Here is a 27,508-nt window from a genome sequence, read left to right as displayed (position 1 = left end):
CCAAAAGGACAAAGGACTTTCTGGGTCCCGGGACGAAGGACTTTCTGGGTCCAAAGGAAGAAGGACTTTCTGGGTCCAAAGGAAGAAGGACTTTCTGGGTCCAAAGGAAGAAGGACTTTCTGGGTCCAAAGGAAGAAGGACTTTCTGGGTCCAAAGGAAGAAGGACTTTCTGGGTCCAAAGGAAGATGGACTTTCTGGGTCCAAAGGAAGATGGACTTTCTGGGTCCAAAGGAAGATGGACTTTCTGGGTCCAAAGGAAGATGGACTTTCTGGGTCCAAAGGAAGAAGGACTTTCTGGGTCCAAAGGAAGAAGGACTTTCTGGGTCCAAACGAAGAAGGACATTCTGGGTCCCGGAACAAAGGACATTCTGGGTCCCGGAACAAAGGACATTCTGGGTCCCGGAACAAAGGACATTCTGGGTCCCGGAACAAAGGACATTCTGGGTCCCGGAACAAAGGACATTCTGGGTCCCGGAACAAAGGACATTCTGGGTCTCGGAACAAAGGACATTCTGGGTCTCGGAACAAAGGACATTCTGGGTCTCGGAACAAAGGACTTTCTGGGTCCCGGAACCAAGGACTTTCTGGGTCCCGGAACCAAGGACTTTCTGGGTCCCGGAACCAAGGACTTTCTGGGTCTCGGAACAAAAGACTTTCTGGGTCCCGGAACGTAGGACTTTCTGGGTCCCGGGAACAAAGGACTTTCTGGGTCCCAGAACGTAGGACTTTCTGGGTCCCAGAACGTAGGACTTTCTGGGTCCCAGAACGTAGGACTTTCTGGGTCCCAGAACGTAGGACTTTCTCGCTCCCGGAACGTAGGACTTTCTCGCTCCCGGAACGTAGGACTTTCTCGCTCCCGGAACGTAGGACTTTCTCGGTCCCGGAACGTAGGACTTTCTGGGTGCGGAATCGTAGGACTTTCTGGGTGCGGGATTGGAGTACTTTCTGGGTGCCGGAAAGAAGGACTTTCTGGGTCCCGGAACGTAGGACTTTCTGGGTCCCGAGACTAAGGACTTTCTGGGTCCCAGGACGAGGGACTTTTTGGTCCCAGGACGAGGGACTTTTTGGTCCCGGGACGAGGGGCATTTTGGTCCCGGGACGAGGGACTTTTTGGTCCCGGGACGAGGGACTTTTTGGTCCCGGGACGAGGGACATTTTGGTCCCGGGACGAGGGACTTTTTGGGCCACGGGACGAATTACTTTTTGGGTCCCGGGACGAGGGACTTTCTGGGTCCCGGGACGAAGGAGGTTCTGGGTCCTGGGATGATAACATTTCTGAGTTCCGGGTCAAAGGAATTTCAGGGTCCATGTGTGAGAATTATATTATCCTATGCTGGCCAAACAGCGGAAGACTCCGCCCCCCGGGAGAAGCCAGGACCAATGAGGGAGCTCATTAGGGTGTTCATGGACTTTAGTTTCACTTTAAGGACTTATTGATGGGCACAGAGCTGCACTGATGGGTGTCATTAGGAGTTCAGTATTATTAGTCCTCACAGACCTCTATGTAGCCACAACTCCTGTGCTGAGCCCCTCCACTCACTCCTATACACCTGTACCAGCCATAGCAGCCTCTGCTGTCACCATCCCACCATTGTGCTCACCACTGCCACTCCTCCCTCCATCCCTCACCACCATCTCCTCTCCCCCTCCCCCCTCACACATATCACCCCACACATCCTCTAGAAATCAGTGTCGTGACAATGAGCACCTACCTGACGTCACCTTCTTATGTCACAGCAGCACACAGATATCTCACCACTCCCATCCAGACGGTTCTACGTCACCACCCCCTTCCACTGTCTGCCACCGCATCCTCACCCCGCCAGCCAATCACCGCGCCGCTCACCCTCAGCACCGAGTCAGCCACGGAGGGGGCGTGGGAAAGAGAGGGGCCAATCCCGGGCCACGTGTTCTACCCAATAGACACGCTCCCCCTTGTGTCTACGTCACCGGCCCTCTCTAAAGACTACAACACCCGGCATGCTTTTAGGGGCGGAAGACTACAAGAGTGACTAATACTATAATATAGTTCCGTTTTTGTTTTTCTGTATAACGTCCATTCTTCTTTTGTGACTTCAGCAGAACTTGATAAATGTTTCCACGTTGCTGTACAATTTTTTTTAACTTATAAAAACATTGTATAAATCGGTAAAGGGTTGGGTGGAGGGGGTGGCGGAGTGATATACACATGGGAAGCATTGCAGGGGGGGACGTACGACGTGCTCTGTACGTGTCTGCAGGTTGCTAAGGAGCCGGTGCTGAGGGAGAAGCGAAGTGGCTGGTAAATGATCCGTTCTATGTAGTTCCTTTCAGTGCGTTTCCGGTTTTGGAATATTGTGTGAGGGAATAATTGATGTGGCGGGCTGGGCGGGGCGGCACGGGGGACCGGGAATACCGCACCTTCCTATACCGCTCTCCTCTATTCACGACCATTGTTGTCGGAGCTCTGCTCACCGCATACAACCCTATATATTCATAGAACCCTATAGAAAACTCTGTATATTCATAGAAAACTATATATTCATAGAACCCTATTGTACTCTATATATCCATAGTATTCTCTATATCCCTATGTTATTATTATTATACAGGATTTATATAGCGCCATCAGTTTACGCAGTGCTTTACAATATAAAAAGGAGACAATACAGTTATAATACAAGAGGATTAAAGCGGAGGTCCACCCTAAAGTGGACCTTCCGCTCATCGGAACCCCCCCCCCCTCCGGCGCCACAATTGGCACCTTTCAGGGGGGAGGGGGTGCAGGTACCTGTACAGTACAGGTATCTGCACCCACTTCCAGGATAGCTCTCTGCGGAAAGGGGCGTGGATTACGCCCCTTTCCGAAAGTCCCCCGCTGCCTGCTGGGAAACACACAGATCCCAGAGGCAGCGGGGTCCATCCGTATTGCGCAGCGCGACTCGTGCATGCGCAGTAGGGAACCGGGAAATGAAGCCGAAAGGCTCCACTTCCTGATTCCCATACCCAAGATGGCGGCGGCAGCACCCGAGAGACGATCGGGAGATCGGCTTCGGGTGCCGACATCACGGGCGGCTGGACAGGTAAGTGTCACTATTTTAAAAGTCAGCAGCTGCAGTATTTGTAGCTGCTGGCTTTTAAAAAAAAAAAAAAAAAACGCGGACTCCCGCTTTAAGAAGGCCCTGCTCACAAGAGCTTACAATCTAATAGGGTGGGATGGGTGGTACAAAAGGTTGTAACTGGGAAATGAGCTGATGGAAGTGGTAGGAGATTAGTTGGAGACATGATAGGTTTTCCTGAAGAGATGAGATTTCAGGGATCGCCTGAAGGTAGCAAGAGAAGGGGATAGCCAGACAGGCGGAGGTAGTGAGTTCCAGAGGGTGGGAGAGGCTCTGGGGAAATCCTGGAGACGAGCATGGGAGGTGGAGACGGGAGAGCTTGAGAGTAGGAGGTCTTGAGAAGAGCGCAGAGGATGATTTGGGTGATATTTGGAGACAAGATTGGTGATGTAGCTCGGGGCAGAGTTGTGAATGGCTTTGTATGTTGTGGTTAGTATTTTGAATTTAATTTGCTGGGTGATTGGGAGCCAGTGTAGGGATTGGAGGAGAGGGTTGGCAGTAAGGATGAGCTCCAGTGTGTTGACACACACCATGTGCTGAGCCCGCTAAGGAAGTCGGTGCAGTGCTGCGCTAATCAAAGGCAGTGAGACATTTCCCCGATGCGCGGCTGCAGAGATCGGGCAATGTCTCACTGCCTGTGATTAGCGCAGCACTGCACTGAGTTCCTGGCAGGCTCTGCACGTGGAGTGTGCAAACACACCAGAGCTCATCCCTAGTTGGCAGACACTGAGCGGTTGGTAAGGTGGATACGTCTGGCAGCAGCATTCATGATAGACTGAAGAGAGGATAGCCTATGGAGAGGCAGCCTAATGAGAAGGGAGTTGCAATAGTCAAGGCGAGAGATAACAAGGGAGTGAATGAGGAGCTTGGTGGTTTCATTTGTTAAAAATGGGTGAATTTTAGAAATATTACGGAGGTGAATTCTACAAACTTTTGGCAATGATTGGACTTGAGGCTGAAATGACAAGTCAGAGTCTAGGATTACACCTAATACCCTGGTGTGAGGGGAGGGACTGGTGGTTGCATTGTTGATTTTGATGGAAAAGGCATGGAGGGGGGCTTGTGCAGGGGGGAATATTAATAGCTCAGTTTTAGAGAGATTTAGTTTAAGGAAGTGGTGTGACATCCATGCTGATATGTCAGTAATGCGAGAGGAGACTGAATGAGTGAGGTGAGGAGTAGACAGACAGATTTGGGTGTCATCAGCGTATAAGTGATATTGGAAGCCATGGGCTGTTATGACGTGACCGAGGGAGGAGGTGTAGATAGAGAAGAGAAGGGGTCCAAGAACAGAGCCTTCGGGGGACTCCCACAGAAAGGGGCAATGGAGAGGAGGAGACAGAGTTGTAGGTGACACTGGAGGAGCGCTGTGATAGGTAGGCAGAGAACTAGGATAGAGCAGAATCTCAGAGGCCAAGGGAATGTAGTTTGAGAAAGAGCGGGTGATCAACGGTATCAAAGGCCGCAGAGAGGTCATGTAGTAGGAGTACTGGCTGTTGGTTGTATATATTCATAGAACCCTATAGATTCATAGAACGCCATTCATACAACCCTATAAAACTATATAGTCATAGAACTCTAGTATTCATACAACCCTATAGAACTCTATATATTCATACAACCCTATGAACTCTATATATTTATAGAACTAGGGCTGGGGGAAAAATTTCAGCAAATCGATTCCCCCCCCCCCCCACAAGGACCGGTGCTGACACCGCGCCGGTGTCTTGTCAAATAGCGTCCTCCATCAGATAGTGTCCCCTGCGTACTGCGCATGCGCAGTACACAGGAACATAGATTCCGAAAATTGCCGAGGATGAACGGCGCCTGCGCCGTGAGTCCAGGTTCTGTCCCCACTATCCAAGTGGACATAGAGTTAGAATAAAAAAGAGCCGAGCGCAGCGAGGCCAAGCCCGAAGCGTGGCGAGCGAACCTCGCCCGCGAGGGGCCCACTAAAATTCACAACCCTATGTCCGCTTGGATGGTGGGGCTACCACCTCCACTCACGGCGCAGGCGCCGTTCAGCTTCGGAGATTTTCCGAAGCTTCATCTGCTCCGTACTGCGCATGCGCAGTACAGAGTGGACACTGTGATGCCCGGACTCTATACGCCAGAACACCGGTCCTGGGGTGCTGCGGGCAGGAGTTTTTAGACTAGGCTGAAGCCGCAGACTCCCCTAAAAACTCCTGCCAGCAGCTCCTCAGAACCAGCGCGGTGTCCATCCAAAAAACCCCCCAAAAAACTTGATGTGAATTGAGTTTTTTCATTTATTTTGTGAGAAAATCACCCAGCTCTACATAGAACCCTATATAACATTATGTATTCATAGAACTCTATATATTCATAGAGTCCTATAGAATTCTATATATTCATGCAACCCTTTGGAACTATATATATATATATATATATATATATATATATATATATATATATATATATATATATATATATATATATATATATATATATATATATATAGTAACCCTTTATAACGATATATGTATTCATGTAACCCTCCCACTGCCACAGCTGAGTGTGCTTTTTTTCTTTTTGCAATCGTGTTAAAATGCACATTTTTAGATCTGAGGTTTAGTTATTCCTAGGGATGCACCAAAATTTTGGCCGCCGAAACATATCGGCCGAAAATGCCCCGTAGGATTGGACGGATGATCTGTCTATCAAAGTGCCCTGACAAGGGGGAGGGGCTGTACGTGACGGCGCGCGGCCGGGAACACACAGCTATTGAACTGAAAGCTGTGATGTTCCCGCGCTGTGATCAAACAGGCGACGGAGGCGACTCTCCTCTTCTCTCTTCTGTTTTCTCTTCACAGGTTAGCTGCTATGAGGGGAGACACACACTGGCTGCTATGAGGGGAGACACACACTGGCTGCTATGAGGGGAGACACACACTGGCTGCTATGAGGGGAGACACACACTGGCTGCTATGAGGGGAGACACTGGCTGCATTGTATCAATTGTATCATGTGTCATGTATCGTGTGCAATTTCTGACCATCTCCTGTACCACGTCTGCAGTCTGACCATCTCCTGTACCACATTTTCAGTCTCTGACCATCTCCTGTACCACGTCTGCAGTCTCTGACCATCTCCTGTACCACGTCTGCAGTCTCTGACCATCTCCTGTACCACGTCTGCAGTCTCTGACCATCTCCTGTACCACGTCTGCAGTCTCTGACCATCTCCTGTACCACGTCTGCAGTCTCTGACCATCTCCTGTACCACGTCTGCAGTCTCTGACCATCTCCTGTACCACGTCTGCAGTCTCTGACCATCTCCTGTACCACGTCTGCAGTCTCTGACCATCTTCTGTACCACGTCTGCAGTCTCTGACCATCTCCTGTACCACGTCTGCAGTCTCTGACCATCTCCTGTACCACGTCTGCAGTCTCTGACCATCTCCTGTACCACGTCTGCAGTCTCTGACCATCTCCTGTACCACGTCTGCAGTCTCTGACCATCTCCTGTACCACGTCTGCAGTCTCTGACCATCTCCTGTACCACGTCTGCAGTCTCTGACCATCTCCTGTACCACGTCTGCAGTCTCTGACCATCTCCTGTACCACGTCTGCAGTCTCTGACCATCTCCTGTACCACGTCCCCAGTCTCTGACCATCTCCTGTACCACGTCCCCAGTCTCTGACCATCTCCTGTACCACGTCCCCAGTCTCTGACCATCTCCTGTACCACGTCCCCAGTCTCTGACCATCTCCTGTATTACGTCCCCAGTCTCTGACCATCTCCTGTACCACGTCCCCAGTCTCTGACCATCTCCTGTACCACGTCCCCAGTCTCTGACCATCTCCTGTACCACGTCCCCAGTCTCTGACCATCTCCTGTACCACGTCCCCAGTCTCTGACCATCTCCTGTACCACGTCCCCAGTCTCTGACCATCTCCTGTACCACGTCCCCAGTCTCTGACCATCTCCTGTACCACGTCCCCAGTCTCTGACCATCTCCTGTACCACGTCCCCAGTCTCTGACCATCTCCTGTACCATGTCCCCAGTCTCTGACCATCTCCTGTACCATGTCCCCAGTCTCTGACCACCTCCTGTATAAAAATATTTTTTAAAAACAGTCATTTTCGGTATCGGTGCTGTTTCGGTATCGGTTTCGGTTTTCGGCCTAGTGTATTTTTCATTTTCGGTATCGGTTTCGGCACCAAAAAACCAATTCGGTGCATCCCTAGTTTATTCCCTCCCCCAATATTAACCCCTTTAACCACGGAAGGTTTTATTCCCTTCATGACCAGGCCATTTTTTCTGATACAGCACTGCATTACTTTAGCTGACAATTGCGCGGTCATGCGACTGTATCTGTCTAAACAAAATTGATGTCTCTTTTTTCCCACAAATAGAGCTTTCTTTTGGTGGTATTTGATCACCTCTGCGGGTTTTATTTTTTACGCTATAAACAAAAAAAGAGAGTTAATTCAAAAAAAGGATATTTTTTTTAATTTCTGCTATAAAACATACCCAATAAAAAAAAAAAAGTAAAAAATCTAATTTCTTCATCAGTTTAGGCCGATATGTATTCTGCTATATATTTTTGGAAAATAAATCCCAATAAGCATATATGGATTGGTTTGTGCAAAAGTTAGTGTCTACAAACGATGGGGTGTTTTTGTCTGCTTTTTTTTTTTTTTGTAATGGAGGTGATCAGCGATTTTTAGTGGGACAGTGTCATTGCGGAGGACAAATCGGACACTTTTTGGGGACCCGTGACACCAATACAGTGATCCGTGCTAAAAATATGCATCGTCACTGTACTAATGACACTGGCTGGCAAGGGGTTAACATCAGGGGTAATCAAAGGGTTAAATGTGCTCCTAGGGAGTGATTTCCAAAGCCTCGTACACACGATCAGATTTTCGAAGGACCGTTCGTCCATTTTTTGCTGCATGCTAGTCTCATGTCGAAACCGAAAAGGTTACTCCCCATACGAAAATTTTCGTCTGACAGACTACAACTTCAGAAGTGACATTATGTGTTGAACCGTTTTGTATGTATTCTTTCGTTTCTCAGCATGCGTAGTGTTGCTCTTATGATTTTTTTTTTTTATAAAAACCGTACTAATTACAGTATATGAAAATCGGACTTTGAGTTCAGGTTTGATTCAAATTTTATAGTCTGCACATCCAGCCTTTGTCGGATGAAAAATCGTAATTGGCTCCCAAAAGCACCATACTAACGATCAGAAAATTGCAGATCATTCGTTTGGATGAAATTTTACTTCAGATTATCGTATTGTGTGTGTGTGTGGGGGGGGGGGGGGATGAACTGACTGGAGGAAGAGAGAGATCTGTGTTCCTGATAGCAGAAACACAAGATCTCTCTCTTCCTCTTTGACAGAACAATGGTCTGCCTTGTTTACATAAGCAGACTACCATTCTGTCTCTCCGGAGAATGATCATGGGTGGCCTGCGACCATTGCAATCATAGTGGGAGCGGGTCTCGGCGGCGTGCACCCCAGGCCCGGAAGACAAAACAGCCTATTGGTACGTTGTTTCACGCAGCCGGGCCGCCCTGCCGTGGTATATGTGCGGTGGGTGGTCTGGGAGCAGTTAAACCAAAACCCCAGCCAAAAATATCAAGATATAAATGGCGCTTTAACCACTTGACCTCTGGAAGATTTACCCCCTTCATGACCAGGCCATTTTTTGGCGATATGACAGTGCGTTACTTTAACTGACAAGTGTGCGGTCGTGCAAAGCTGTACCCAAATAAAATTTGGCATTTTCTTCCCACAAATAGTTTTCTTTTAGTGGTATTTTATCACTACTGCGGTTTTTATTTTTTGTGCTTCAAACAAAAAAAGCCCAAATTTTAAAAAACACAAAAACAAAAACTTTTTACTTTCTGCTATAAAGCATCCAATAAAAAAAATGTAAAAAATCTTATTTCTTCATAAATTTAGGCCAATATGTATTCTGCTATATATTTTTGTTAAAGCAGAGTTCCAGGCTAAATTGAAACCAGGTCTAAGCCCACGTTTACATTGGGCCAATTTGGCATGCGATTTGACATGTTAAATCGGCAGCTATTACCGGCAATGGCGCGGTCCGAATCGGTGCGACGCCAACTTTGCAGCGCTGCACCAATTCCCGAAAATAGTTCCTGCGCTACTTTTGGCTATTTCGGGGGGCTGATGTCTGTCGACTCGCTCCCGAAATCGGACTGCATTGCCGGGTTGTAATTGTGTGAGCTCAGCTGAACTCACACGATTTCTAACCCACATCAATGTGAACCTGGGCATAATCACTTGATCTCCCCACCCCTTGTTTTTTGGATATTGTTTTTTTTTTTTGTACAGTTTTGTACTTTTTTTTTTTTTTTTTTTTCGTTTGCAGCAGGCCTTCCTTTCTGACCTCGCTGCGGCAAAGTTACCTCTCAGCATCATCTTCACCCCCCGCCACCGTCTTCTGGGACCTGTTTGTGTCCCTCAGAAGACGACTAGGCCTTTAGAAAGTGCAGCGTCACTCGCACATGCACAGTAGGAATCTGGCTGTGAAGCCTGAAGGCTTCACTGTTGGTCTCCCTTAATTGCAATGGTGGCACCTTCGCCCGAGCCGCTGAAATCCTTGGACAGGTAAGTGTCCTTATATTAAGTCAGCAGCTACAGAATTAGTTTCTTTTTTTGAGGCTGGAACTCGCATATAATGATTGGTTTACGCAAAAGTTATAGTGTCTACAAACTGAGAGGTGTGTGTGTGTGTGTGTGTGTGTGTGTGTGTGTATATAATATATATATATATATTTTTTTTTTTACTAGTAATGGTGGCGATCAGGGACTTATTGTGGGACTGCGATATTGCGTCGGACAGTGTCACTGACACTTTTTGAGGACCAGTGACACTAATCCAGTGATCAGTGCTAAAAATATGCACTGTCACTGTACTAATGACACTGTCATAGAAGGGGTTAACATCAGGGGCGATCAACGGGTTAACTGTGTGCCTAGTCAATGTTTTACAATACTGTGTGAGGTGCTTTTACTAGGGGAAGTCATGGAATTTATTCCCTGCTTTGCAGAGACACAAATATTATCCCTTCCCTCCTGTCAGAACGGCGATCTGCTTTGTTTACTTTTTTTTTCACCTGCTGATCTGGCCAGTAACACACCTCCTGTATTAGTGCCTCCACTTTGAATAGAGCAGCAACAGAGACACTTTTAGTCAGCAGCATTGTTAATCTGGGGGTAGGGGAGTGTTAGATGGACTAATTGATTTGGATACACTAGCAAATTTAAGCCAAACTCCAGCTAATGCAGTTACAGCAAAGTGTTTTTTTTTCTTTTTGTTTTTTCCTTTTGGGATATAGGCTTTACATATAGAAAAGCTGACCATTGTAAACACCCCTGTCAGTGGTAAATGGTTTGTCTCAACCCTCAAACTGCCTCTTTATCTGCACAGCTTGGTCTGTTAAAGGAAGTTGAAAATAACACACTTGCTGACAGGATCTCTAGGTGAAAAAAAATGCAGTCATCACATCTAAGAATTGATAGGCTGCAATATATTGCATTTTTGTTTTTAGGTTTAATACTGCTTTAATATTGAACAAAATTCTCCTCTCCAGCCAAGGAAGCTGCCATCTTAGCCTCTGTTTGATCTACAACTGCCATGGCGCTGCACATGCGATCAGTTATGACTCAAGCTATTTAATGGCTTGACAGTTCGGTTCGGATTGTGACTGTTATCATTCATTGCATGCCTTGAACTAATTTTGAAAACTGTTAAAGCGGAACTAAACCCTCCTATCCTTTACAGCCAAAGAAGCTGCTATTGTTTGATCTTCAAATGCCACAGTGCTGCACATGTGATCAGTTATGACTCCAGCCATTTGATGGTTTGGCAGTTTTAATGAGAACACAAGCAAATGTGACAGTTAAAATTCCCGGAATGTAACTGTTTTTTTAAACTGTTAATTGATGGGTTCAGTTTCGTTCTAATTTTCAAAGATCCCCAAATATCACAACAGAAGGCTCCAGTTTACTTTCAGTTGGTTTCTAACAGCCTCCAAACATCTGCTTCTGTGAGGGCTGGCCGCATTCTATGATTCTGCGCTCATAGGGAAAAAAATACATAGATTTTTCTGACTCTATTGTGAACTTTGAGAATTAATTTCTCTACAATGCCTATATACACAAATTTTCAATTTCCTTAAGGGCCAGTTCACACTATAGTTCACACCATAGATACGCAGTCCGGATGCGCTCCAGATGCTTTTTTTCTTGTTTTTGATGGAGTCCAGTGCATTCCCCATGTTTTTGACTCACTAACAGTCCCATTCCAACACACTGCCTCCACCATGTTTTACAGATGACGTTGTGTGCTTTAGATCATGAGCTGTTCCAAGCCTTCTCCACACTTTTTTTCTTCCCATCATTCTGGTGCAGATTAAAAGAGAAGTATGGGGGGGGGGGGGGTTCGTTTTGTTTTCTTTTACCCATCATGTGCTGCATCTGTCCCCCGGCGCCTCTGCACCGAGAACCGAGCGATCGAACACTGTCGATGGCTTGGTTCTCACAGCTCCCCGAGCAGGAGCTGTATATTGGCAGGAACTGGGACACGCTGTCGTATACGCCGATCCAGAGAATCCCAAACATGCTCAATGGGTGACATTTCCGGTGAGTATGCTGGCCATGCAAGGACTGGGATGTTTTCAGCTTCCAGGAATTGTGTACAGATCCTTGTAACATGGGGCCATGTATTATCATGCTGCAACATGAGGTGATGGTTGTGGATGAAAGGCACAACAATGGGCCTCAGGATCTCGTCACGGTATCTCTGTGCAATCAAAATGTCATAAAATGCACCTGTGTTCATTGTCCATAGCGTATACCTGCCCATACCATAACCCCACCACCACCATGGGCCACTCCATCCACAACGTTGACATCAGCAAACCGCTCACCCACACGACGCCATACATGCTGTCTGCCCTGTACAATGAAAACCGGGATTCATCCGTGAAGAGAACACCTCTCAAGTGCCAGAGGCCGTCGAATGTGAGCATTTGCCAACTCTTTTCGGGTACAACAACGAACCTCAGTCAGGTCGAGACCTCGATGAGGACGACAAGCATGCAGATGAGCTTCCCTCAGATCGTTTCTGACAGTTTGTGAAGAAATTCTTTGGTTATGCAACCCAAAACTTGCGACATCTGTGGCATTGTGCTGTGTAATAAAGCTGCACATTTTAGAGTGGTCTTTTATTGTGGCCAGCTTAAGGCTGGATTCACACCTATGCGTTTCTAATGCTTTTTTGCATTTTGTAGATTTGCGTTACAGAACTTGGTCCATAGGAAACAATGTTAAATGGACCGCAGTGCAAATCTGCAAAATGCAAAAAGCACTAAAAATGCATAGGTGTAAGGCACACCTGTGCAATAATCATGCTGTCTAATCAGCATCCTGATATGCCACACCTGTGAGGTGGATGGATTATCTCGGCAAAGGAGAAGTGCTCACTAACACAGATTTAGACAGATTTGTGAACAATATTTGAGAGAAATAGGCCTTTTGTGTACATAGAAAAAGTCGTAGCTCTTTGCGTTCAACTCATGATAAATAGGGGCAAACACAAAAGAGTTGCATTTTTATAATTTTGCTTAGTGTATATAAGGATTAAAAATACTTAAAGTGGAAGTTCACCCAAAACCTAACTCTAAATCTACTCACAGCCACATTCTAAAACAAATCCTTCTAGCCCTGTAAAATATAAATCGATATACATACGTTTTCTGAAGTCGTTCCGGTCCGGTCTCCAGCAGCGGAAGCTGTGTGCAGGAGAGAATCGACAACGGCTCTGAAATGCCTGAGAAGTGACGTCATCTATAGCATTACTATGGGGCCTTCATTGGTGGCTGCCTCACCTACACAAACCTTCGCAGTAAAGCCGCTGCTGACAGCTCAGCCTGGGATCGGACTGGAGCGGCTGCAGAAAAGATAAGTACAGTGATTTCTTCTTTACAGCGCTAAATAGATTAGTTTTAGTATATCGCTGCAAGTAGGTTTAGAGCTAGTTCGGTTATAGCTGAACTTCTAATTTTAATGATTATATAAAGAGGTTAGTTCCATTCTCGCGGTGAAAGTGTTAGTGAGGAGTTATTCTCAGAGATCTCAACCTCTTTCTGAGAATCGTAGACGGTGGTTGTGGGGGTCAGTGGGCAGGGGGGGTCCCCAGGTAACGTCATCTGAAGACCCCACCCCATCATGCCCTAGGTGGTGACATCACAAGGGGGCGGGGTCTCCGGAAGGCCATGCCCCATGGCTATATAAATAATGCCACACGCCGGAGCTAACACAACAGCGGGAGATAGAGTCGGGAGAAGAACCAAAGGAAAAAGACAGCGAAAGGAGAAGAACCTAGAGAGAGAAGACAGTGGAGGGACAAGAACGGGAGGACGAAGAGAGAAGAACCAGAGGGATAAGACACATTGGAGTTACTTTAATTAAAGGATTTTTTTTTTCAAAAACCTGTGTACTGATTTTATTTATTTTTGGAACTTTTTTGGGTGAATGAGTAGAGGTACAATGTACTCTTTATTCATTCACGTAGGGTGGGGGAACCTGGGATGTTTAAGGGAGCTTCCAGATTCTGATAAGCCCCCTGCCCGCAGACCCGCACAACCACCACCCACAGTTGTCGGGAAGAGGCCCTTGTCCCCCCATCAACATGGGGACAAGATGCTTTGGGCTGTGCCTTTTTTTTCAATTTTGCTGTTGAGTCCCCCCCTTGACATCCTAAGAGCACGAGTCGCATGCCGCATGTCGGATCAGTTAAGACGATGATGCCACTTTCATTCAAATCAATGGGCTGAAATTGTGCCCAAGTAGTGCAGGAACAATTTTCAAAGTCAGACCGACTTGTGTCGAATCAGTTAAAGTGGTTGTAAACCCTTACAAACCACTTTGACCTACAGGTAAGCCTAGATTAAGGCTTACCTGTAGGTCCAAGCAATATCACCTAAACCTATATGGTTTAGGAGATATTTGCCCAAAAACGGGCACCGCTGTCTACGGCGCAAGCATCAGGGTTTACTTCCTCTTTAAGTCGGCTCCGATTTATACACGTCATGCAATATGTGCTCCCAAATGTTGCAGCGGTGTGAACCGGGCCTTAGACGTGATTTCCCTTTGGGAGTATCTCACCAAAAACTTTTGCTGCAGGGGATGCCAAAAATCTGACTTGTGTCTTATTGGAGACTTCTGGGAAAATCAGTGAGCCAATCGCACAAGCATGAAATTATATTTCTGGGGGGCGTACTGTACACTGTGTACAGAATAACTCCAGGTAGCCATATTGCATTGTTTTTTACAGAAAAATACAGAGCTGCAAAGGAAAAGGAAAGAATTTTCAATACCCTTCAATTACAATATGACTTGTGTAGCTATTGTATAAACTAGATTTTTTTTTTTTATTATTTACTATTCCCCCCCAGGAAAGTGGAATTACCCTTTAACCACTTGCCACCAGGGGATGTACCCATAGGTCACTTTCAGTGGTTATACCGGGCATCATCCCAATATCATTTTTTATTTTTTTTAAAGCAATCCTAGTGGCCTGGATTGTTTTAACAAGTGGCAGGAGAGGGTCCACCTGTCGCCTTCCTGGGCTCTCCCGCCCCACACTCATTCTAACCCTATTCCATTTCCCCTGTAAAAGCAAAGATGCCTATATTTACTTATTCCGAAGTTGCTCCAGGCAGAACACATGATCTCTCCAGGGTTGGCTTCAGTGTAGAGGAGAGATTGCTGGCAAGGGTTGCAGAGCCTGTGCAATGATGGCATCTATAGGTTACTATAGGGCATACATTTTCGGCTGGCGCCAGCCTGTTCATGTGCATGTGTCATGTCCAGACCACAGTGACTTCAGAATAGGTGAATATACAGATCTTTTCTTTTACATGGTAGATGGAATAGTCTTAGAATGGGGGTTGGAGTAGATTTAGGTTGGGTTTACACCTATGCAAATTGGATGCCGGTTTCGCCGCATCCAGTTCGCATAGCAGGAGATAGTGACTGTCTCTCTATAGAACCGGTTCACACATGTCCGCAGCGGCTCCGGTATTAATTGCACAGGAGCCCTGTGCGCCTTTTGGTCCGTTTCAGGTCCGAATTCAGCCCAAAATTTGGTCTGAAATCTGACCTGAAACTGTGAATGGAGGCGCACCAGCCTCCTGCTGTGAGCCGGAGTGTTCTGCGGTGTGAACCCAGCCAGAGTTCACACTGATACGTCACGACAGTCGTATGACTGTGGATCCTACTTTGCCCTGCAACTTGAAGGCTGTTATCCATCCGACTTTAATCCCGACAATACCAGGAACTTTTTAGGGTAAACTCCAAATGAAAGAAAAAATGCCACGGGTTCCTCCTCCAAGAGCATACCAGGCCATTTGGTCTGGTATAGATTTAAGGGGAACCCCCATGCCAAACAGTGTGGGGTCACCGCCAAAATCCATTCCAGACCCTTATCCGTGCACGCAGCCCAGTAAGTCAGGAAAGGGGGATAGAACAAGTCGCATGCCAAAGTCAGTTAAGATGATCAATGGGCTGAAGTAGGCTCAAAGTCGGACCAAAGTAGTGCAGGAACTTTTTTCAAAGTCAGACCGGTTAAGACGGCTCTCATAGGGAACTATTGATTTGCACACGTCATACCACATGTGCTCCCAATATCGGAGCATTTTTTGGACAAGTGTGAACTCTGCCTCAAGCTTAGTTTTGACTGAACAGCTTAGTTTTGAGGTCTTAGGTTTTGATTGAACATCCACTTTACCTTGCTCCACAATATATATTGATACAGAGGTGAATGGGGGCATGTTTTAAATTGTTTTTACTGCTTGCCCAGAATTTGTAAATACTTTAGTATGCATGACCACCCAGGCAGGTTTACTTTATCTTCATAAAATCTATGGAATCTGCAGCAAAACCAATAAAAAAAAAAGGAAAAACTTGTTAAAGTGCAGTAAAACGCATATGCTGAAAAAAGTACATGAAAATATCTGTTTAGAAAAGCATAAATGTGAATGGGTCCTTGGTTATTCTTCTCCCCGAACTTCTCGTGGGAATGAATTGAGAAATCTGTGCTAAATATTGACTTTCACAATACGGCTGTAACATTAAAGTTTTATTGTCAAGAGGAATGATTCTTTCAGTAACAATGGAAATCCAGGCCTAGGTCTCCATGCAGTGAAAGTGTTTGGAATGCACTGTGATGACTCAGGAAATGTGCTTCTAACCTTATGGGGTTATCTAGACAGAAGGCTAAAACGCTGCCTCCTGCTAGCTGGGGGCAAACGGCAGAGTGCTTTTGTTTGGAAAAAGATTTCTTCTTGCAGTTGCTATTCATTTTACTGCTTGTGGTGGACCAAAACAGAAAATTTACGCTGCACTTGGCTGAAAACTGAAATGGACAATTAAAAAAAAAAAAAAAAAAAACTATATATATATATATATATATATATATATATATATATATATATATATATATATATAATATTTGTAATCAGCTTTTTTTCATTATTATCATGAATTTAAATTGATATGAATTTATTTTCAGCCATTATTGGCACCTTTTTCGGCCAATAGACTGCAGAAAAGCTCCAAAAAATTATCCCTTTAAATTGATTGTTCCCTGCTGACAGCTGACAAAAAAAACATTGCCGGAAATAAATAATTGTGAAAAAAAACAGCATGTAGGTCCCCCCAATCCATACCAGGCTCTTTTGGGTATGGTATGGATTTTAAAGGGGAACCCCATGCCAACATAAAAAAAAAAATGGCATGGTTCCCCCCAAAATCTATACCAGACCCTTATCTGAAAGAGGGGGAATAAGTGTGTGCCTGTCCCCCGCCACACCAAAGCACCTTGTCCCCATGTTGATGGGGACAAGAGCCTCTTCCTCACAACCCTGGGCAGTGGTTGTGGGGGTCTGAAGGCAGGGGGCTTATTGGAATCTGGAAGGGGGGCCACCGGATCTCACCCCTTATGTGAATGAGTAAGGGGTATGGGGTCACCAAAAAAAAGTGCCAAAAATAAATAAAAACACACGCACGGTTTTTGACAAGTCCTTTATTAAAAATAAAAACCAATCTATATCAATCGTCAATCGCGCTGCCTGCCACCAAAAAAAGAAAAGAAAGGCCCTGGTATGGACTGGGGAGGAGAGACTATGCTGTGGTATTTTTTTGTTTTTCGGATTGAATTTGTGTTCAAAACTGATCCGATGTGTGATTCAAATGAGTTCCCATAGAGGGCAATAGCCTGGAATTTGCACCTCAGTGCTCAAGAAAACCCATAGGACTCTTTTTAAATTTGCAGTAAATTTGCACTGCCGCTGCATCGGACATACACTATATTATCAAAAGTAATATACTATGTAGTATAGATTAATATACTTTGTGAATATCATGAACATTCATTTTGCAAAAAACACTGATTCACATGAAAGGACAATATAAATAAAAGCGTTTTTGCTTGCACTTGAATGAGGCAAATCTGTGCTGACTTCAATCCTTCAGTTAAGGGAAATTTCCCTTGAAAAATGAACATGCTTTTCTCTTCTAGTAAATCAGGGTCAATGTGTAGAGTAACCGGTATGGTAGGGACAGTCTGTCATGATTATTTACTTCAGAGCTAGCATAGGATGCTATCTACTGTACAGGCGGTCCCTGGGTTACAAACATCAGACTTACAAACAACTCCTACTTACAAACGGAGGGAGACAACAGGAAGTGAGAGAAAATCTACCCCTAGGAAGGGAAATTCGTTCCTGTAAGTGTTAACATGGGGAAAAAGAGGTCTCCACTGAAGTTTTATCACCAATCCTCATTTCCACAAAAACCCCAAATTTTCAAAATCCAATTGTCACAGAGACAGAAAGTGAGGTGAAATCTTCTGAACAGGGGCACAGACCGCAAAGCAAATGTGGCAGGGCTGTCAACTTTCCCTATGATATCCAAAAAAAAAATAAAAATAATTTTTTTGGCTGGAGCTACTTTTAAAAAATGTACCTGTTCCGACTTGCACACAAATTCAACTTAAACAGGTTGTAAAGGCAGAAGGTTTTTTATCTTAATGCAGTCTATGCATTAAGGTAAAAAGCTTTCTGTGTGCAGCAGCCCCCCTAATACTTACCTGAGATCCCATTCTGTCCAGCGATGTCCATGAGTGTCTCCGCTGTCTGAGCTTCTCCTTCCTGATTGGCTGAGACACAGCAGCGGCACCATTGGCTCCCACTGCTGTCAATAAAATTTATCTAGCCAGACTGGGGGAAGGGGCGGAGCCGGGTCCGGGCTCCGTGTCTGCATTGACACAGGGAGCGGTGACTCAGATCGGGTGCCCCCATAGCAAGCTGCTTGCTGCGGGGGCACTGAAGAGGAGGGAGGGGTCAAGATCACAGAAGAGGGACCCGAGAAGAGAAGGATACTGGCTGCTCTGTGCAAATCCACTGCACAGGGCAGCTGAATATAATATGTTTATTATTTTTATAGGGAAAAAAATTAGACTTTACAATCACTTTAAGAACAAACCTACAGACCCTATATTATTTGTATCCCAGAGACTGCCTGTATATGACAATCCTGATCAGAGGTCAGGATGCAGCTTGTAGAATGGTCACCTCTTATTGTTCATCCCAGTCTACTGCCTTCCTGAGTCAGGGGAATTTCGTTGGTATCAAATGTGGTATAAACAGCTGCAAAGCCAACAGGAAGACTTAAAATGTGCACTTTTTAAGGAAGTCAAAATGTTATTTCATCATCCTATTGCAGCCCCCGTGTTAAATGTTATTGAGTTTACTTATTATGGCAAATTGGCCAATGATCTGGTTATCTAATGCCTTGTATACACAATGAAAATATTGGACAAATGATTGCCTGTTTTTTTTTTTTTTTTTGGTTTTTCTTTGCATCTTAGTTTCATATTGAAAACCAGTAGGTTAATAAAGCGATGAAAAATCTGATTAGGACAGAATACAACTTTGGAAATTATGTATTTTTTTTCTATTTTTGAGCATACAAGGTCTTGGTCTTCCAATTTTTTTTAATCAAATATTGTACTAATTAAACGGAAATCGCTTGTTCTGGTATGGTACCCAAAATGTCTCTTAGGTATCACTATAATTCATGAAGCTCAATGTACTGTATATTTACAGAATGGCCTACTGTCCCCCAAAACTCCTGGCTTGTCCCTGTATATATGGTGCCTTGGGGATTTACAGAAGGGAACAGGAGTATACCATTTATAGTCAGTGAATAATGTTTTTTGCCTGTCATCTCTGTAAAGCTGCTCTGTCAACCAGTGATTCCAATCAGTGGCCATCAGTGCTGCCTTTCATTGCCCGTCAGTGCAGCTTCATCAGCGCACATAAGTTGAGAAAAATTACTTATTTACAAAATTATGTAACAGAAACTAAGAAACTTTTTTTTTTTTTTGGTCTTTTTTCATTTGTTTAGCAAAAATAAAAAAAGTAGGGGTGATAAATACTACCAAAAGAAAGCTCTATCTGATTATAAAAATTTTGTTTGGGAACAGCATTGCATGACCGCGCAATTGTCCTTCAAAGTGCAACAGTGCTGGAAGCTGAAAATTGGCCTGGACAGGAAGGGGGAGAGAGTGCCCGGTATTGAAGTGGTTGAAAAACAACCTCAAATTAAGTTTAAGTGTTAAATCAAATTCCTCTATAATAGAGAAAATTGGGTACTGTCCGTGATACTTTTTTTTTATTTGCACTAACATACAATTTTTCAGGACAAGCTTTCGGGGTATGTCCCCTTCTTCATGGTCCAAGCAGTACTGATTTACAAATTTTTAAGCAGAATGTAAAAAAAAATATATATATATATATATATATATATATATATATATATATAATTAGCAAACAGACAAACAATTAAATCAACAGGAGTGTGAAAAAAATATATCTCAAGTAAAAGTCAAAGTATAAATAGAATTATAAAAAAAAAAAAAACCTCTCCAAGGAAATTGTAATTAATCTTACTTGATTGACATGATATCAATATGTGACAGTGAACTCTTCAATAACATCACATAACAAAATACATCAAATAATAAACACCTGACAAAGGTCCAAATGCCTCCTTACAACACGCAGGCGCAAATAAATCAATTCAATGTGCAATTATACAAGTAAACAAAGCGATATTTAAAGTAGAAATAGAAATGTTGATACTGTATATCAACACCCTGCTGAGGTGACAACACATAAAGGCAAAATTTAAGCAACAAATCAATGAAAAACAATCCAGCTTATGAACATTAAAGTGATAAAAAGTAAGTGCAAGTCCCAGTGATAATTCAGCTTCTAAACAGTCCAATCAGATGTGCTCCTTTCAGAATTTTCTATAATACATTCACCACCATATATTGTGAAGATAACCAGACAGTGTTCCACCACCTTCGGGCATGTAAGCTCACCTTCATGTTTGACCTATATAATACAAATCAATAATCGCTTTGTCAGATCCACATTCAAGGTCTCAGAAACGGCTTCTCCTACCAGGAAATCGGTGTATATTCCATTTCCATATGTCATTCAGATGGATCAACGTAAAGACATAAGGGATAAGAAAAGACTTCCCATTGTGTAGTAAATGATTTATTAACCACTTGCCTGTCGGGCACCTTCACCCCCTTTCTGCCCAGGCCAATTTTCCGCTTTCAGCACTGTCGCACTTTGAATTAAAATTGCGCTTTCATGCAACACTGTGCCCATATGACATTTTTATCATTTTTTCACACAAATAGAACTTTCTTTTGGTGGTATTTAAAAACCACTAGGTTTTTTATTTTTTGCTAAATAAGCAAAAAATCTGAATTTTTCATAGTTATAACATTTTGCAAACAGGTAATTTATTTCCCTCACTCATGTGCGCTGACGAGGCTGCACTGATGGTCTCTGATAAGCAGCACTGATTGGCAGCAGTGATGAGGAGGCACTGATTGGCAGCACTGGTGGGCACCGTTGGGACTGCACTGATAAGGACCCTGATAATTAGTACCCTGATTATCAGTGCCAAAGTGCCTTTAACACAAGCCGATTACCGACTCTCTTCTTCTCTACTCTTGCTGTCAGCATGAGGAATAAAAAGCCTATAACCTGCTTGTGTTTACAACTGTTATCAGCTGTCATTGGACACAGCTGATCACATGGTAAAGGGCCGCTGTGATTGGCCCTTTACCTGAAAGACTCATCAATCACAGAGTGCATAGCCCGTGCGCCCTCCTGGCGAATTAAGCCCATGCTGTAGCCGTCATTCGGCTATAGTGTGGGCGAGAAGGGGTTAAAAAATTTAAAAGTAGGCTAAATACTTGCAAAGATGAAGGGTCAAAACCTATAAATGGCATTTAATTCACAGACTGGGTGTACCAAGATGGCCGCCTTTGTCCTATGTGTTATACGTGACACCCCACGTGACTTCACCAGGGATAGCAGGGCGGGGACAAGCACAGATCTTATATAAGCCAATAAATGGCAGGTAACTATGACAACTAACGGAAGACAGCGGCGGCCATTTTAGTAAAGTAAGAACTTGGCATCCCCATAAATTTTTTGTTATGTAAAATATATTTATGGTGTGCATTAATAAGTGTGACTAATGGCCACGATGAGAAAATTGGATGGAAAAATACGGCTTTTGAAGCAATGGTGCGATAATCTGATCATTGGTGCACAGCCTCGAGAGTTGATCACAACGGTTCATGCAAAATTATCCGAAGGGACGAGCACAACATTTTATCGCGTAAAGTTAACAGAACAAATGATTTTCTTTAAGCAGTACAGTATTTGTCCAAAAAAAATCGAGTAACTAAGACCGCGAATGCTCGGAAATGAAAGAATACATTACAATACATTACATCACTTCTGAAGTTGTATTCTGTTATACGAGAATTTTCATAACCTCTTTAATTTGGAGACTAGTTTGAAATAAAAAACGATTATTCGTCGTATATTCTCATTGATGGTACCAGGCATTAGCCCAACATACATGTCCTTGTCTTTGGAGAAAGGAGGGGGGAGCACACAGCAGACACCCATCTCAATAATGGATGTCTCGGGAAAACCCACCGAGCCCTTCAATTCCTTCCCTGAAAAGGTTTAACCTGCCTGGGTCAGACAACAGACATTCTATCGTTCCTCATACAGCCTGGTGTTTAATGAATCTGTTTTATGCACCTTGATAGACTCTGAATAAGGATAAGGTTATTATAAGGTTCAGCGTCTAGGAACTCTCTGTAAACAGGTAGAAATATTTTTTCCAGCTAATACACATCTATTATTTTATGTGTAACAGGCTAGTTTAGAACATTTCAGAGTGGTCAGTCCCGCACGTTTTAGACATTTCTTTTGGTTGTCAGCATGCAGCCTCTCAAATGAAGCCTGTAATGGACAACCTGCTAAGCTCCTGAAACTGTTCTTTCATGTTTTTGACAATTTCAAAGTAGATCTGAGATGTGTCTGCAAGTCCATGTGATGAAACGTCATTGAAATCAGCAGGAATAGACCAGTGGTTATACATTACTTATACAATTCTCTGCAATCATGCATGGGGTATGGTTAATTATAGCTGAATTCATTGTATCTGCCTGTTTACATAAAGCGTCAGAAATGATTAACTGCCATAGAAAATGAAGAGAAAATAACCTGATTTGTTATTCAGTGGATGTTTTATATTTCATGCTAGTTTAGACCAGTGTAAAGCAACCATTCTCAACCAAAGTTTGATGGAACCCTATGGTTCTTCCAAATTATCTATGGGTTCCTTGAGCATGGGCAGATTGATCTCCTGCCTGTCCGTGCCTGCATAGTTTTGACCCCAGCAGCACAGAGCCAGTATACGCTCACTTCTAGTTTCTGAGATCTGTACACATTCTTCCCTCTCACCCAAAATGTTTGCCACTGACCATCAATGTTGGGGTGATACCTGCTACTGACCAGCAGTGTAAGGGGCATGAACATACCAAGTATGCCCTAAAAAACTGAATCCTTAGTTCCTAGGGTGTACCCCCTGTCCTCATGTCTTTACCTGCAGTGGCCATTTGCCACCATAGTCATTTTGACCACTAGGTCTCACTCTGTGCTTTCCTTTGCTCTGAAAAAAAAAAATGTGATAAAGTGCTACTAAAGGTTATTTTTCATTAAAATAACAAACATGTTATACTTACCTGCTCTGGGCAATAATTTTGCCCAGAGCGGCCCAATCCTCCTCCTCTTCCTCCTCTTGGGTCCCCCGGTGGCGATTTTATCTCCTCCTAATTTTCGTGTGTGATACCTGCTACTGACCACCAGTGTAAGGGGCATGGTTCACACGGACTATCAATGTAAAGGTGCATTAAACTGATTAGCAATATAAGGGTCACAATTGCCACTGACAACCAATGTGAAGGGGCACTACATTGACCAGTAGTGAATGGATCGTGTGTCCCACTGACTACCAATGTAAAATTGCACTGACCAGAAATGTAAGGGGAATGGTTCACAGTGACCACCAATGTAAAGTTGCACTGCACAAACCATTAATGTACAGTAAGGGGCATGTGTCCCACTTATTTACCACCAATTTAAAGGTGCACTACATTGGCTAGTAATGTTAAGGGCGCGTGTCCCACTGACCATCAATGTAACAGCGATTTTTGTTTTCACTGTATGAGTTTCTTTTCTCTTTATTTTATTTGGAAGGGAGGGTGAGGGAGTAGTATACCACATTCTTTAATTCATTATGTCTCTCACTTACTCACCATGTTGGTGTACCATGAGCTATAAATCTAGTTTAAGTAGGGTTTCCTGAGACTTGAAAATCATTTCACATGTTAATTTATGATTAAAAGGCTACTATAAAATAAGTGGTGTAGAGATTCAACCATATAATTATGTTTCCTTTACTCTTCTAGATGGAGAGTGCTGCTTCTGTTGTTCCACCTGGTGGTGAAATTGAGGATAGCAAGGAGAATGTAGATCCGCCATTCCCTGGGTAAGTTTACCACGTGATTTCAAAATCTAAAATGGACATTTTTAGTTTTAGTGTGAGTTTTTGGGGACCCAGATGAGTAAGTACCCTCTAACTTTATCAGCAGTAATCATATTAGACCGTGGAATCCTGAGCGCTGAGTTCATGCCTGTTTTAAGTCTCCCTGTATTCCTACATCTACCTTGATTTGTTTTCTATTTATTCTTGGATTTCTGCAAGGCACAGGATAGTGGAAAAAGAAAAAGCTTGTATGAGAATTGTTGTTTAATTCACTTTAATACTAACCAAAAAAAGTACCTCAGACATACCAAGTATGCCCTAAGAAACAGAATCCTTAGTTCCTAGGGTGTACCCCCTGTCCTCAGGTCTTTACCTGCAGTGGCCATTTGCCACCATAGTCATTTTGACCACTAGGTCTCACTCTGTGCTTTCCTTTGCTCTGAATAAAAGAAATGTGATAAAGTGTTACTAAAGGTTATTTTTCATTAAAATAACAAACATGTTATACTTGCCTGAGAGCGGCCCAATCCTCCTCCTCCTCTTGGGTCCCCCGGTGGAGATTTTATCTCCTCCTATTTTTTGTGTGTCCCCATAGCAAGCTGTTTGCTATGAGAGCACATCTTCTGCCCGAGCTGTGTGTCTATGGAGCCTTGCTCTATAGACGCACACAGCAGGGCTTAGCCCTGCCCCCACGTCCTCTTTACTGCATTTGATTGGCAGCAGCAGAGGCCAATGTCTGTGTGAAGAGGAAGAGAGGGGAGAAGAGATACAGCCATGCACAGCGCTGGATCTCTTCTCCCCACTCTTCATAAAGGGGGAGGACAGAGAAATATAAAACATTTTTACCTTCATGCAAGGAATGCATTAAGGTAAACACATTTTTAACTTTAGTATCACTTTAAATGAACCTCACAAGTTACAGAAAAAGTTCTTTATTAAAATCTGTTACTAGTTAAGCTTAATCAGACTTTATACCCTTTTTTTCCGTTTCTTCACCCAGGGCCTGTTATCTTCTATTGTGTTAGAAAAATCATATACATTTAAAAGCGCATATAGTATGTTTATACAGTTGTGAGTGTTTAATGTTGTTATAAATCTCTGAAATGAAAATGAAAAAAAACAGGGCTCGACAAATCCCAGGCACCAGGTCGCTTTGGCGACTAGAAATTGCATCCTGGCACCTGGGCTTTTGTCAGCACATTCAGACCCTCCTAAGAGCCTCCTCACTGCTGCATCCCCTGTGCACTTCTCTGTCTTGTGAAACCTCATCCGCCACCACAGTCTCCGGTGTGCATCTCCATACACAGCCCTGGAAGCTGTGTAGAAGCATAATCTTTGCAAGGTCTCCTGGCCATTGATTAATGTGGTCATATGACAGCACTAGCCAATGAGTGTGTGTTGTTTCTTCCGAGACAAGAGATTCTCATTGGTCAGCACTGTCACATGACCACGCTAACCAATGGCCAGGAACCCTTGCAAAGATTATGCTTCTACACAGCTTCCAGGGCTGTGTACGAATGTTTCAAGTTTACAGAGATGCACACCGGTGACTGTGGGTAGTGCGGTGGTGGATGATGTTACACAAGACAGAAAAGAGCACGTGGGTGGCAGCAGTGGGAAGGCTGTTAGGAGGATCTTAGTGGGGGTTTTTTTCTAGTTGTGGAAGTCAAAAAAAAAAAAAAAAAAAAAAACTTTAGCTCTGCTGCTTACCCGCAATTTTTTTTCGTCTTGCTTGGGGGCAATTTATGAAGAATAGCAGGGGGGGGGGGGTTGTTTATGAAGAGGTAAGAGCCGTGTGTGGGGGGATTTGTGAAAATTCCTGAGAGGGCAGTCAAGTTTCCCCCTATAACAGGTTTTTTTTTCATTCTTTCCGGCTATCCTGTAACCCTGACGTAACGGCATTACACTAACGTATGATGGGGTTATTAACTCGCCGCTCTGCTGTAAGTAAGTTAGGGAGCTCAAACTACATGCCTTGCCTCAGGCGCTGAAAACCCACGCTACACAAAAAAAAAAAGCTGGCTCCTAACTGTTTTAGCGGGCTTCTAGATTCAAAGCAAATTTGTAAAGCCTTGAACAAAACATTCTCATATAGTATGTACTTGGCTCAGTCTATAGCACTTTGTGTCAATTTTGTCTGCTCCGCAATCTGCATGAGGCAAGTCTGACCGTTTTCTGGACACCAGGCAACCCTTGGAGACAGCCTCACCCCCTAAGCACACAGCAGGTGATTGACAGAATCAGATGTGCATGTTTGCTAGTGAGATTAAGAGGGGGGGGGGTTGTTGTCCTTTCCCCTCAATCAGTTCTCAGATATTATGCTCAGCGCTGTAGCGCTGTACAGTTTGTGACATCAGATCCTTGCCCTTCTTGAAACTGGGATATAAAGTATAACTAAAGGTAAAATCTTTAGTTATACTTTTAGTTAACCCCCCCCCCCCCCTTATGGATTATTTTAATTGTTCTCACTGAGAGTGAAAGTAAAAAAAAAAAAAATCCACAATTTTGGGTTGTCTCCAGAACAGGAATAGAGAGGAAATCTTCCTAAGGGGACATTAGTTCTGGTGACAACCAGAAATTCCCTCACTTTGGAAGGATTTCCTCTCACTTCCTGTTTTGGCTATGGAACAGGAAGCTAAATCTCTTGAAAAAGAACACGGGTGGAAAAAAAATAGCAGGGGTTATAGCCCTCACATACTCTATCCAAAATGTAAAAAAAAAGCTTTGCCTTCTAGTTCTACTTTAACCCTCACAAGCAGTTATTCGCGTGCTCAAGGTTCAGCACAATGCTGTATAGTTAGGATGGATGCCAATGCTATTTTCTATTTCATTTCTTCTTTTTCCATTAGTACTCAAGTAACTGATATCTCTAAAGCCCATGGAACTCCACATCCTCCGAGCTCTCAGCAAGAGGACCAAGATCATCAGGTGCAGCATCAGCTCACAGAGCAGCAGCACTCGTTAGAAGGGGGAGAGCGAAGACAAGATGAAGAGGTGAGAGATATGATGGAAGGGAGGGTTGAAGGGAGCTAGGTAAACTTGTTTTAAAAGGAAGTTAATGTTACCTCATAATATTTTTATATGTGGTAGTCTGTTTCCTGACGTGGATTTGATTTTGAAGACTATACAAATTTTTTGGTCACATACTATTGCGACTAAGGAAATGCTGACAAAGTATAAAAAAAAGACATTCGTTACTTTGACCCTGTTTAAACTACACTTAAAATAACCCTTTAGAATGGCATAGTATATTGTTTTAAAGCGTTGATTGTCCAAAAATTATTTTTTGGCTATAGGTGGAGCCTGGTGGGTTGAGTCAGGCCCGTGTTTCTTTAATACTCCAGCAGCATGATCTTTTCCGATTCCTGGCTTTGTTCCTGCACACCTGGAGTTGTGGGTGTT

The 27,508-nt window shown here is 43.8% G+C and overlaps 2 protein-coding genes across 3 annotated transcripts in view; one reads left to right on the top strand and one right to left on the bottom strand.

Annotated features, from left to right (window-relative positions):
* Nucleotides 1–1,865, bottom strand: part of PEAK1 (pseudopodium enriched atypical kinase 1) — a 135,271-nt gene extending 133,406 nt beyond the window's left edge. The window contains exon 1 of one of the 2 annotated variants that reach the window (XM_077470844.1): nt 1,713–1,865. The gene's annotated coding sequence lies outside the window, so the exon portion shown is untranslated. The remainder of the gene's footprint in view (nt 1–1,712) is intronic. The other variant, XM_077470845.1, reaches the window with a different exon arrangement.
* A 327-nt stretch (nt 1,866–2,192) lies between these two features.
* HMG20A (high mobility group 20A) overlaps nt 2,193–27,508 on the top strand; it is a 48,426-nt gene continuing 23,110 nt past the window's right edge. The window contains exons 1-3 of the mRNA XM_077470797.1: nt 2,193–2,281; nt 24,030–24,109; nt 26,956–27,100. Of these exons, the coding sequence (XP_077326923.1) occupies nt 24,030–24,109; nt 26,956–27,100 (225 nt within the window). The 5' untranslated portion in view covers nt 2,193–2,281. The remainder of the gene's footprint in view (nt 2,282–24,029; nt 24,110–26,955; nt 27,101–27,508) is intronic.

The sequence above is a fragment of the Lithobates pipiens genome, unplaced genomic scaffold, assembly GCF_037356315.1.
Source record: "Lithobates pipiens isolate NorthernLeopardFrog02 unplaced genomic scaffold, aLitPip1_a1.2 Scaffold_8, whole genome shotgun sequence".
Taxonomy (NCBI): Eukaryota; Metazoa; Chordata; class Amphibia; order Anura; family Ranidae; genus Lithobates; species Lithobates pipiens.
This window is presented reverse-complemented; position numbering and strand designations above follow the sequence as displayed.